The sequence below is a fragment of the Myotis yumanensis genome, unplaced genomic scaffold, assembly GCF_028538775.1.
Source record: "Myotis yumanensis isolate MYYU_CA2020_CCGP unplaced genomic scaffold, mMyoYum1.0.hap1 SCAF_8, whole genome shotgun sequence".
Classification (NCBI taxonomy): domain Eukaryota; kingdom Metazoa; phylum Chordata; class Mammalia; order Chiroptera; family Vespertilionidae; genus Myotis; species Myotis yumanensis.
This window is the reverse complement of record NW_027223759.1, coordinates 39,181,859-39,195,050: the sequence shown is the minus strand read 5'-3', so window position 1 is coordinate 39,195,050 and position 13,192 is coordinate 39,181,859. Positions and strand designations below refer to the sequence as shown.

General features: G+C 37.1%; 1 protein-coding gene across 6 annotated transcripts in view; it reads right to left on the bottom strand.

The window, feature by feature from the left end:
- ZNF385B (zinc finger protein 385B) overlaps window positions 1-13,192 on the bottom strand; it is a 346,769-nt gene that overhangs the window by 230,603 nt on the left and 102,974 nt on the right. The window contains exon 4 of one of the 6 annotated variants that reach the window (XM_070422656.1): window positions 1,426-1,563. The exons of the other annotated variants lie outside the window; for them this stretch is intronic. Coding sequence (XP_070278757.1) covers window positions 1,426-1,563 — 138 coding nt within the window. The remainder of the gene's footprint in view (window positions 1-1,425; window positions 1,564-13,192) is intronic. 6 annotated transcript variants of the gene reach the window in all.

Below are 13,192 nucleotides of genomic sequence, written 5' to 3'. Positions count from 1 at the left end.
CTGTGTTTTAAAAAAAATTATCTCATAGAGACACCTTAGCAGAAGCTATCAGCTTTGACGGAATACCAAAATCCTGGCGGTGAACCATAAATTGACCATTACCATAAAAAGAGCTGCTAAATGAGAAACCATGTGCTCAGTATAAAACTAATTTCATGCTTTCAAAAGCACACAGTGGCTTCTAGCAAGATAGTGGCCCTGGGACTTGCTGAGACAGATTGGCGAACACAAACGGTTTGCTCCTGATGCGTCTGCTTAGCCAAGCTTTACATGTACTGGCAGTAAATGGGGTTCTCGAATCTTCTGTCAAACAAATGCACACTTATCTATAACTTCAGAGCTGAAAGCTATAAAGCAGCTGCCTCAAATAAATTTAGCAGGAAAAACACATAAACATACACACACACACAGTATATACACACCCCATGTGCCATGCTAGCTTCCAATCCAATAAAAATAGATTTCCTTGTCGTCCTAATGTTCTAAACAGACACTTAATAAGAATACTGCCATTCGGATGCATCCTAACTCTCACAGTTCTTTCTTCCTTAGAAACAGCTTCTCACTGTGCAGGAATTACAGTGTAGAAGAGCCTGAGCAATAGGACTCCATCTACTCAGAGGCTAACTTTGACTTTGCTCTTACATAGTTGGCTTTCAAATACTCGATACTTACAATGCCTCATCAGACCTCTCTGGGCGTGATGATTTAGTAGCTTAACTTCCCAGGTGAGTGTCGGCACTTTATTTACATTTAAATGATAAAATCTGCTACATTTAAGATGTCACATCTAATTAAAACATGCTTTAGGAGAAAATGCTGCTAATTTCCTCCTCCTCTCATTCAGTATACCATCTCTAGAAACCAATTACTGTAGGCTGTCCAGTGCACGACAGGTCATAACTTTTAATTATTAATAATGTCAAGCTTAACAAGGTGCCAACTCCAGTATGTAATCCATTTCACTTACTTTGTCAGTTATCGCCTCACATCACTTGTTTCCTCCTATATATATTTCATGTCAAAGATTCTACAAAGTACATTTAGTTCCTAGCCTTTTTTTTATATACCTGAAGCACATAATATCACTGCTGACTACCTGCTTAATGCAAGGATAGCAAATCACACAATATCACTGACTTGTTCCAAATGTTTAAATACAAAGGAAGTCACCTACTGGTAAGATGTCCTTGGCAAACAGCTAGCACAGAGAGAAAGGAATGCTGTCAAACCCATGTAAGGAGTTACTTCCCAATAACATTAAAGAATCATATATTTTGCGCTTCAGTGCTGCCCCTTCGGATCTGTCAGCGAGACGTGATGAACACAATTGATAACTCCACAGGATTCAACACAGCGTAAGAAAGAATCTGTTACTGACACCCCAGGTCCCTGCGTCCCAAGTTGTAGAATAAAAATGCTCACCTCTGCTAGGAAGTCCACTCCACATCCTGGCAGGGCTTTCACCAGCTTCGAGAGCAACCAAGTTGGATAAACAAAACTTCCAGTAGGAGACCAGCGTGAGGCACAGTGCTCCCGAGGCTTGGCTCCAGCCCTGAAGATCTGTGTGACAGTACCACACTACATCCGTGCAGCTCCGAACCTTCCCAGATGCTGGCTTATTGCACTGCTCATTGAAAATCCTTCACACGCTGGCATCATTTTAGGGAAGGACAAGCACTCTCAGAGTCATTTGTAAAGAAAGCAGAGCAATTTCAGTTCTCTATCTCTGCGCATGCTGAAGCCAGCAGCACTGTCAACCTCCAAGTCTGAGGTGGATTTAAGCCGAGAAACAGGCAACCTAAGCCTTCATTATCAATGCATGAAATCAGCCACTGTGATCAAATTCAAGCAAACCACAGAAAGGATATGATTACGAAAGGCTCCACAGATTTAGCACCAAACCTTGTGGAATGAAGACTCATCTACTGAAATTGTGTAAATGTTAAAAATAGCTCTGGCTTTTCAACAATGAGCCGGGAACAGAGAAGAAATCGGTAGTCTATATTATAAGGACTTATCATAAAAGCTGCAAAAATCAAAATAGCTGGAGGTTCCTGGAACTTCTCTATAGACAAATGAAATCCCTAGAGGCTATTACAATTATAATGCCAAAAATGACCATATGTTTGACACAGGTACCCATGAAAAAGCAAGTTCAAATATATTTTAACCCCTACCTGCCTGTCTTTAGATTAAAATAAAAATAGTAGTGAAAATGTGCCTGGCTATGCTAGCACCAGGGCAAAATACAATCAATTTTACTCTAAAACAAATTCCTAAACAATAAAAATGTAAACGTATCCTGTGTAAGAACATAAACATGCAAGTTAGAGATTATATTTAATACCATAGTCTTTGCCTGCTTATTTTTAAAGAGTCTATAGTTAAATCCATATATCCCTACCCAGCCACCCCAAATTTATATCTTTACCTTTCACCATCCTTCCTCTTCCACTACTATACTGTAAGATGCGAGAGCCAGTTGAAATAATCTTAAAGAGGAACAAAGTAGCTATACCCCAGAAAGTAGCAGCAATGATATGAAATCACAAGATGTCAAACTTTGACCTGTGCATGCGAAGTGCAGAGCATAAAGGACATAAAATATTTATTAAAAATCATTACCGGAAGGAATTCCTAGTAGGCATCATTGATGAAGCACACATTCAAGGTTCCATTCAGATTTCTTTAAATGGGTTTTAGGTTCTCATTAAAACTCTAAAGAGGAGCAAATCAGGATCCAATAGAGGATCTTCTGTACATGACTATTCGGTTCTGATAATACTGGCTCTTAGGTGCCACATTTACTAGTACCTACAACCCAAAACATCTGTGTGAAAGAAGCACTATTCCACCACATGCATTTACATAACCCAGCTTTTGGAGTAATGTTAAACATGGAACACCCATGAGATCCTCATTACGTCTCTATGTGCAGAGCTGATCCTTACAGGCTGCTGGTTAGACTCCCTTCATGGTAGACAGTTATGGATATACATGAGTGGACACACATACAAGCATGCATGAGTATGAGTGTGTGTGTGCGTGCGTGTGTGTGTGTGTGTGTGTGTGTGTGTATTCCCACATCATAGAAGAATGCACTTCTACTTTTTGCTGCCTGAATTCCATTCATTTGTGCCTCATGAAGCCCCTAGGACGGTGGTTCTCAACTTTGGCTGCACATTAGAATCACCTGGGAATCTTTTTAAAATCCTGATTTCTGGGCCTCATCCTCCGGAAATTCTGTTTCTTTGTTATGGGGTGGGTCCACAACATTAGTAACAAAGAAACAGAATTTCCAGAGGATGAGGCCCAGAAATCAGGATTTTAAAAAGATTTCCAGGTGATTCTAATGTGCAGCCAAGGTTGAGAACCACTGCCCTAGGACAACATTTGAACGTATGAGAAATGGCTGGCACTGGTTATCACTGGTTTAGCCACTGCTCAGTGTTCTCCATTTCTCTCTTTCTCTGTAGTTCTCTTGTCTTAGAAAGTAATCCATGAGAGATTATGTGCCTAAAAGCCTTGAAATATTCCCCTTCCTGCAGCTCCTTAGTAATAAAAGTTTAAAAATGAAAACATAATACTAGAGGATAGGTCCTCAATCTCTTAACCATAACCCTCACTATCAGATGCATTTCAGAATTCAAATGCTTTCAAATTTTAGAACCATAATACTCTGCATATAACATGAATTATATAATGCCTCTAGTGGGGTCTGGGGTCATACTCTATAATCAGATACATTAACATTTCTATAGCAAAACATGTGCTTGTCCACACTAGATGGGATAAATAAAGATTATCATCAACTTCACATCAGTTCAGGTCAAGTTTTGCCATCAATATGAATCACAAAACCTTTGTATTTTCATAGCTTCTTGGATTTCAAAACTTGTAGGTAAGAGATCATAGACCTGTAGAAATGTTTACCTAAACTGTTATGAGGTTAAGTATGGGAAAATGGTACCTAAGCAAATGTTCTCTTGCTTGGACAAGAGACTTGAAGATTAACATTCCTTTAACAGAATGGGCAAAAATATATGAGTGGAGGTGCTATTAGGACTGAGACACAAAGCAGAGCAGAGATGTGGCTATAATGCAAAATGACAAAACTAGGACATAGAAATGAAAGGCAAGAAGAAGCAATTCAGAATTACTGTGTTAAGAAAATAACAAAACATAATGATAATATTAAGCACTCATTGATTACATAATTTGTACCCAGTAATGTGAAAGGCACTTGAAATAAATATTTCTTTTAGTAACCTACTTTATAATTTTCAAAAGGAAGTTTAAAAGAAAAAATACATTTCCAGAATGAAGCATAAAACATTGGGTGATCTTACCCTCTTATCAATGTAACCAAGAGCAAAACATTCATAATGTTAAAAACATATGTAAGGATGTCAGAAACAAACAAAAATAACATTCACCTTATGAAGTAAAGGGCCTTGTTTTATTTTTGTATATTATATATAATTTGGTATAGGAGTTCTTCAAAACCACTTGTAGAAAAAAAGGTAGTACTATTCTTTACCATAAATATTAAAAATCTTTAACTTTAAAATCTATTTTTAAAATATTCCTAAGAAAATATTATGTTGTATTTACTTGGAATTTTCCTATATATTATGTACTTTTTTTATATTAAGTACAAACTTTAACATAACCTTGACACTGTATGGACATAAGAAGTTGGACCTATATCATTCACCATCTTCTAAGAGATCTTGGTCAAAGGGTACAAGTTGTAGTTATATAGGATGAATAAGTCTAGCTATCTACTATACCAGATGATGACTAGAGTTAATAATACTGTATTGAATACTGGAAATTTCTAAGAGAGTAGATTTCAGGTGCTCACACTACATGTTAGATAAGTGAATATATCGGGAGGTGGATATGTTAATTGGTTTGACTGTAGTAATCATTTCACTATATAAATGTATATTAATCATGTACAATTTAAATATATACAATTTTTATTTAAAAATAAAAACCAATAGGTATCCTCCCTCCCAAAAAGAGCATTTCTTTAGTGCCTTTTGGGGCTCAGACTTGGAGTGGAGAGGAGTTCTATGGGCAGTTATTAGAACACTGGTCTTCCTATTCACCATGCAAACTACAGCAGAATGTGTGGCTCTAATCTTAGTATCTAGAATATGATCACAAAGTCATTTTCCATGTGATGGAGAAACTGCATTTATTCATTTTTCAAAGTAGAACACAATCTTGTTGAATTCTTTCATTAGCGACAACATAGTGTCCTAAGGAATTATTGCAACTTCTGAAAGTAACTGATTATCTATAGTAGGAAACTTGCCAGGATCAAAATCAGCATCTCCGTATACCTTTTACAGCATGTCCACATAAGAAAAAAGTTAACTTCCAGTATCCATAGGCCAAGATCTCTGGATTGCAAAGCAGGCTCACCAGAGGTCTGGCTCTGGAAACAAAGTCAGTCAACATCATGTAAATTCGATCACACTCAGCCCATAAAAAATATGCAATGACCAGCCCACCTAGATCCTCCAAACTCCTTGTATAATCAGGAGAAAAAAAGCAAACATATTTCACAGTTGGCTTAAGAACCAACCCCATGTCTGTTGTAACATTCCACAGGGATGCCTAACGTGGAGTGATGTCCAACAGCCTCCTTGCCTTTGATTCTGTCAAGGTATGAAATTAGAACATGTGTGTGAAGAAAGTAGGTCAGTCAGGATAACAACACATTCACCCCGCTCGCAGTGAGGAGATACACTCACTAACTTAAATTTCTATTGAGCCCGCTACCAAAAGCCTTTCTCCCCAGATTAGTTTAAAATGGCTAACAAACACACACAAAAATAGGTCACACTTCTATTCTAAGATAGCACCAGGATTTTAAGTGGGTGTTCCATGATTCAAATCACTCAGCCACCCACACAATTACCATAATTATCTCAGATTCCATTTCCAAACCGAAAGGTACCAGCCCTTAGTTTTTGAAAGCTAAAAATCAAGACGATATAAAACATGTATACATATAATATATGTAAAAGTTCGTAGTTCAAAGCATTCTTAAAGTAAAAGACTATCCATCCTTCACTAAAAATGGGCCAAATGCCCCTTTAATTCTTTTTTTTATAAAAGTTCCAATCAAAAAACCTTTACATATCAATTCCTTGGAGTTCCATCTATAATAATAAAAGTGTAATATGCTAATTAGACCGGACAGCCAAACAACCTTCTGGACGTCCGGACTAAGCCGCGGTGGCGGGGGCCAAGGCAGAGGTAGTTAGGGGCAATCAGGCAGGCAGGTGAGTGGTTAGGGGTGATCAGGCAGGCAGGCAAGTGTTTAGGGGCAATCAGGCAAGCAGGCAGGCAGGCAAGAGGTTAGGAGCCAGTGGTACCGAATTGCGAGAGGGATGTCCGACTGCTGGTTTAGGCCCGATCCCTGTGGGTTCCGGATTGCAAGAGGGTGCAGGCCAGGATGAAGGACCCTCCCCCACCCCCCGTGCATGAATTTTTTGCACCAGGCCTGTAGTACGTATTGTATAATTGATACCCATGTTTAACATTTTGAAACTATGTGTACAGAAAAAATACAAAGCTGTTCTTTAATGCCTTTTTAAGGTCTACCTTAGGTGTAGTTCTAGATTTCTAAAACCACCCAAAATGTCTGGGGCCCTATCTCAAAGCATTGTGGGGGTTGGAGTTAGGACTTGAGCTTTCCTATTTCCAAATTGCTCTACTCTCATTCATAAAAAAACCTCAATCTCAATAAACCCTACCATATAAATCTCGATTCAATTTACCTGGGGAGTACAGATATGGAGCACTAACTATTCTTTTTGAAAGAATGAAATTCAGATTTGAAAAAATACTTAGAAACTAATAGTGACTAATCCTGGGTAAGACAAATAGTCAGAAAATAATATCAATATTCATTCTACTGTATCATCATTGGGTCTGAATTACTCCAAATAACATACAATTCCTGGGGTCTCTCACAAGGATCTAGAATTTAAACCAAGTAAATCAAATGTCCTCTTTTCAAGGGTCCAATTTGGTATATTCTAACCAAGACCCTTTGTCCTTCTAAATTGATTCTTTTTTTAAATATATTTTATTGATTTTTTTTACAGAGAGGAAGGGAGAGAGATAGAGAGCTAGAAACATCGATGAGAGAGAAACATCGACCAGCTGCCTCCTGCACACTCCCCACTGGGGATGCGCCCGCAACCAAGGTACATGCCCTTGACCGGAATCGAACCCGGGACCTTTCAGTCCGCAGGCCGACGCTCTATCCACTGAGCCAAACCGGTTTCGGCTAAATTGATTCTTTCATAGAAACCTGTAGGAAGTCATATGGGCTCTATCTTAAAAATGGATTATAGAATAATTTTTCCATGAAAAAAATTTCGTGGACTTATAATTAATAGGTCCAAGGAAAAAGTGTATTATAAAAAAAATCAACCCACCTGCCTCCATACTAAAATGTTTTATTTACTTAAAGTAGAAACTTATTGACGATTCATCAATGATTTGTTATACTTTCACCATGGTACATACATTTTGCAAAAAACTTCTTGGTTAAATGATAAATGGCAAACTAACTCAACAAAAATGAAGAAAAAGCAAGCATTAAAACCATACGTCTCTATTGCAAAAGTAAAAGACATTATCATATTGATGGATTCTAGCCCTACCTCTTCATTGATCTCACAAACCTAAGTTAGTATTATTAAATATCTCTTAAAATGAACTACACCTTTTCCAGTCAGAGGGCAATATTAGATGTTTCAGCAATAATTATTCCTGAAAACTGAAGAAAATCTCCCCTACACCTCTCTCTCTCTCTCTCTCTCTATATATATATATATATATATATATATATATATCTCACTCTCTATCACTCTAATACACACACCCTGATATTACCCCTATATTCAGCCTAATGCATAGAAGATGCTCATAGAAGTCTGTCTGTCAAATGAGCATGCTCCTGCCCACACATGCATGTCACACATGTCCTCACCTCTATGTATTTCTCTGCTTTCTATACTCATTAACAAATTCCAGCAACATGTTACATGATTAAAATGAAGAAAATATCTCACTTTCAATATACTTGTGGCACCATCTTGTGGTGAACCAATATTGTTACAGTTTCAGGTTTAAGTTCTAAGGTTCAAAAATGTCTGTGAAAACCCATTTGAGGATAAACTTTAAAATTGTATTTATTTATTTAAATTGAACTTATTGGGGAGACAATGGTTAATAAAATGATATAGGTTTCAGGTGTACAATTCTATAATACATCATCTGTATACTATAATAACTATATAACTATAGTAACTATATTGTGTGTTCACCACCCAAGGTCAAGTCTCCTTCCATCACCATTTATTCCCCTTTACCCTCTTCTACCTCCTCCTACCCTTTTCTCTCTGGTAATAACCATATGCTGTGTCTATAACATTTTTTGTTTTTGTTTTTGTTAATGCTCACCTAAGGATATTTTTTCCATTGGTCTTTAGAGAGAGAGAATGAAAGGGAGGGAGGAAAGGGAGAGAGAGAAATATCAATGTGGGAGAGACACATGGACAGGTTGCCTCCTGCACATGCCCCAACTTGGGCAGGGGATCTAACCTGCAACCAAGGTATACGCCCTGGGCGGGGAATAGAACCTTTGGCTGTGGGCTGACACTTTAATCACTGAGCAAAGCCCGCCGGGGCAATGTATTTTTGGCTTAATCCCTTCACCTTTTTCCCACCCCTCTGACACCTTTCAGTTTGTTCTCTGTATATATGAGTCTAGTTCAATTTTGTTTGCTATTTTGTTCATTAGATTTCACATATAAGTAAAATCATATGGTACTTGTCTTTCTCTGATTGGCTTATTTCACTTAGCATAATACTCTCCAGGCCCATGAATAGTCACAAAAGGTGAGATTTCCTTCTTTTTTACAGGTGAGTAGTATTCCATTGAGTAAATGTACCACAGCTTTTTATATCCACTCATCTATTGATGGGCACTTGGGCTACTTCCATATCTTGGCTATTGCAAATAATGCTGCAATGAGCATATGGGTGTATATATTCTTTCAAATTAGTGTTTTGGGTTTCTTCAGATATATCTCCAGAAGTGGAATCACTGGGTCATAAGGCAGTTCATTTTTTTTAGGTAACTCCATACTACTTTCCACCAATCTGCATTCTCATCAACAGTGCAAAGGGGTTCCTTTTTCCCCACATCCTCACCAACACATGTTTTTTGTTGATTTATTGATGATAGCCATTCTGATAGGTGTGAGGTGCTATCTCATTTAATATTCATTTCTCTGATGATTAAGCATCTTTTCATATGTCTATTGGCCATCTGTACGTCCTCTTTGGATAAGTATCTATTCAGGTTCTTTGACCATTTTTTAATTGGGTTGTTTTTTGTTTTTGTGTTGATTTAAATTAATTCTTTATAGATTTTGGATATTAACTCCTTATCAGATGTATCATTGGTGAATATGTTCTCCCACTCAATGATTTGCCTTTTTATTTTGTTGATGGTTTCCTTTGCTGTGCAAAAAAACTTTTTAGTTTGATGAAGTCCTGTTTGTTTACATTGCCTTTGTTTCCCTTGCACAAGGAAATATATCAGAAAAAAGTACTGCTACCAGAAATGTCTAAGATTTTTCTGCCTATGTTTTCTTGTAGGATTGTTATAGTTTCAAGTGTAACATTTAAGTATTTAACCCATTTTGAGTTTATTCTTGTGTATGGTGTAAGAAGGTGGTCTAGTTTCATTATTTTTGCACATATTTGTCCAATTTTCACAATACCATTCACCAAATGGACTATCTTTACCCCACTGTATATTCTTGCCTTCTTTGTCAAATATCAATCTGGGCTTTCTATTCTGCTCTATTGATCTATATGTCTGTTTTTATGCCAGTACCATGCTGTTTTGATTACTATGACCTTATAGTATAGTTTAATATCAGGTAGCGTGATTCCTCCAACTCTGTTCTTTCCTAAGATTGCTGTGACTATTTTAGAGTCTTTTGTGGATTCATATAAATTATTGGAATATTTTTCTAATTCTGTGAAATACACCATTGGTATCTTGATAGGGATTGCACTGAATCTATAGATTGCTTTGGGTAGTAGGGACATTTTAACGATGTTACTTCTTCCTATCCATGAATAAGGAATATGCTTCCCTTATTTTTATCTTCTTCAATTTCTTTCTTCAGTGTCATATACTCTCAGTACAAGTGTTTTACATCCTTGGTTAAATTTATTCCTAGGTATTTTCTGAAATAACTGTGAATGGGATTGTTTTATTAGTTTCCCTTCCTGATAGTTTATTATTGGTATATAAAATGCAACTGATTTCTGGATATTTATTTAGTATCTTGTTACTTTACTGAATTTACTTATCAGTTCTAGTAGTTCTTTGATAGGAACTTTACGGTTCTCTGTGTATAGTATCATGTCATCTGCAAATAGTGACAGTTTTACTTCTTCATTTCCAATTTGGATGCGTTTTATTTCTCCTTGTTGTCTGATTGTTGTGGCTAGGACTTGCAGTAAGTACCACATTGAATAAAAGCGCTGAAAGTGGACATCCCTGTCTTGTTCCCAATCTTAAGGGAAACACTTTTAGTTTTTGCTTATTGCGTATGATGTTGACTGTGGATTTGTCATATAGCCTTTATTATGTTGAGGTATGTTCCCTCTATCCCCACTTTGCTGAGAGTTATTAACACAAATGGGTGCTGGATTTTATCAAATGCTTTTTCTACATTTATTTATATGATCAAGTGATTTTTATCCTTCATTTTGTTATGTGGGATATCACATTTTTTATTTGTAGATATTGTGCCAACTTTTCATCCCTAGAATAAATCCCACTTGATCATGTTTAATGTATTACTGGATCCAGTTTGCTAATATTCTGCTGATGATTTTAGTATCTATGTTCATCAGGGATATTGGCCTATAATTTTCTTTCTTTGTGGTATCTTTATCTGGTTTTGGAATTAGGATAATGTTATAATGCTGGCCTCATAAAATGAGCTCGGGAGTCTTCCCTCCTCTTGAGTTTTTTGCAATAGTTTGAGGACAGGTGTTAGTTCTTTTCTGAATGTTTGGTAAATTCAACTGTGTTGCCATCTGGTCCAGGACTTTATTTTATTGGGACTTTATTATTATTATTATTGCTTCAATATTGTAATATCTCCACTCATATTTTCTGATTCTTCCTAATTATGTTTTAGAAGATTGTATGTTTATAGGAATTTATCCATTTCATCTGGAGTGTCCAATTTGTTGGAATATAGTTGTTTAAAGTATTTTCTTAAAATCCTTTGTATTTCTTTTTGTCAGTTGTTACTTCTTTCATTTCTGATTCTATTTATTTGGGTTCTTTTTCTTTTTTTCTTGATACATTTGGTTAGAGGTTTGTAAATTTTGTTTACCTATTCAAAGAACCTGCTCTTGGTTTCATTGATCTTTAATATTGGGGTGTTTTTGTTTGTTTGTTTGGGGGTGATCTATTTCCTTTATTTCTGTGCTGAGCTTTATTATTTTCTTCCTTCTACTCACTTTTGGCTTTGTTTGTTATTGTTTTTTTCTAGTTCCTTTAGGTGAAATGCTAAATTGTTTATTTGACATTTTTCTTGTTTCTTGAGATAGGCCTGTAATGCTTCTTAGGACTGCTTTCACTGTGTCCCAGAGATTTTGGGTTGTTGTGTTCTCATTTTCACTTGTTTCAAGGTATTGTTTAATTTCTTCCTTAAAGAAAATGTTAACCCATTCATTGTTTAGTAGTATGTTGTTTAGCCTCCATATCTTTGTGTGTTTTTCAGTTTTTTATCTTGTCACTGATTTCTAGTTTCATACCATTATGGTCACAGAAGATGCTTGATGTGATTTCAATTTTCTTAAATTTATTAAGATTTGTTTTGTGTCCTAATATGTGGTCTATCCTAGAAAATGTTCCATGTTCACTTGAAAAGCATGTATATTGTGCTACTTTGGGGTGAAATGCTCTGAAGATACCAATTAAATCCGTTTGGTCTACTGTGTCATTTGTTGATTTTCTTTTTGGAAGGTCTGCTCCGCCCTCCTTCTGCTGGAGCCCAGAGTGAGTGGCTGGGAATGAGATTTTGTGTGTTGGCCTTTTAAGAGAGGAGCGGTGTCTCTAGCAGACTTTCGCCTTTCCATGGTAGTCAGAATGCCTGCTGATTTTCATGGCCAGATGTTATGTGGGCACCTATTCCTGGCTCTGGTGCTCTGGGTTGGGGAGCCCGGCTTGGGGTTGAGAACCCATCCTTCTCAGGGGAACTTATAGCCTTAGATATCCCTCCAAAATCTCAGCCACTGCCCACGGGAGCAGGGCCAACCCTTTCACATCAATGCCCTTCCTACCAGCCTCAATGTGACTTCTGTAAGTCCTTGGTTATAAGACTTATCTTCAGCTAGTCTTTAGTTGGTTATTCAGGATGGTTGTTGTATATTTTAGCTGTAATTCCAGTTTGGTCCTGAGAAGAGGTGAGTGTAACATCTATCTACTCTGCTGCCATTTTGGATCTGCCAAATTTTACATTTTAAATACATATGAGATGCAGTGGGGGAAAATGGCCTGTGTATTTTAAAGCCCATACACATATTTTAATAGTCATAATATCTACCACAGTGTCCTAACCCTATTAGCCATTTCTTTAATGTAGAATAGGAATTAAAAATAAGAGATCATTAGAAGGGAGAAGGTAAAAACACAGCTGAGGATCCTGGAGGATCCTGGAAGCACCAAAGAGAAACATAGAATATGGTAACAAAGAAAAAAATACCCCACACTATGCTCCAACTGACAACCCATCTAATCTTGTTTTTCATTTCCCCCTCCAAACCATTCCCTCTACTTCCTGCTGCAAAATCCCCTGGTTTAAGCATCCTTACCTTCTTCCCACTGCCTCCAAGTGTCCTCAACTTAAAATCTACTCAAGCTCAGTTCAAAATTCTAAGGCCAAATAAAAGATGCCACTTCTCACATCAAGAGGCAGAGTCTGTTCTCCATCACTGGAATTTGAACTGGTCTTGTGACTACCTCTGACCAAAAGAATGCAGCGGTTGCAGCTTTTGCTCTTGCTGTCTTGAAATGCTGCTCTGTCACCTCTGTGTAACAAGCCTTGTCTATGCA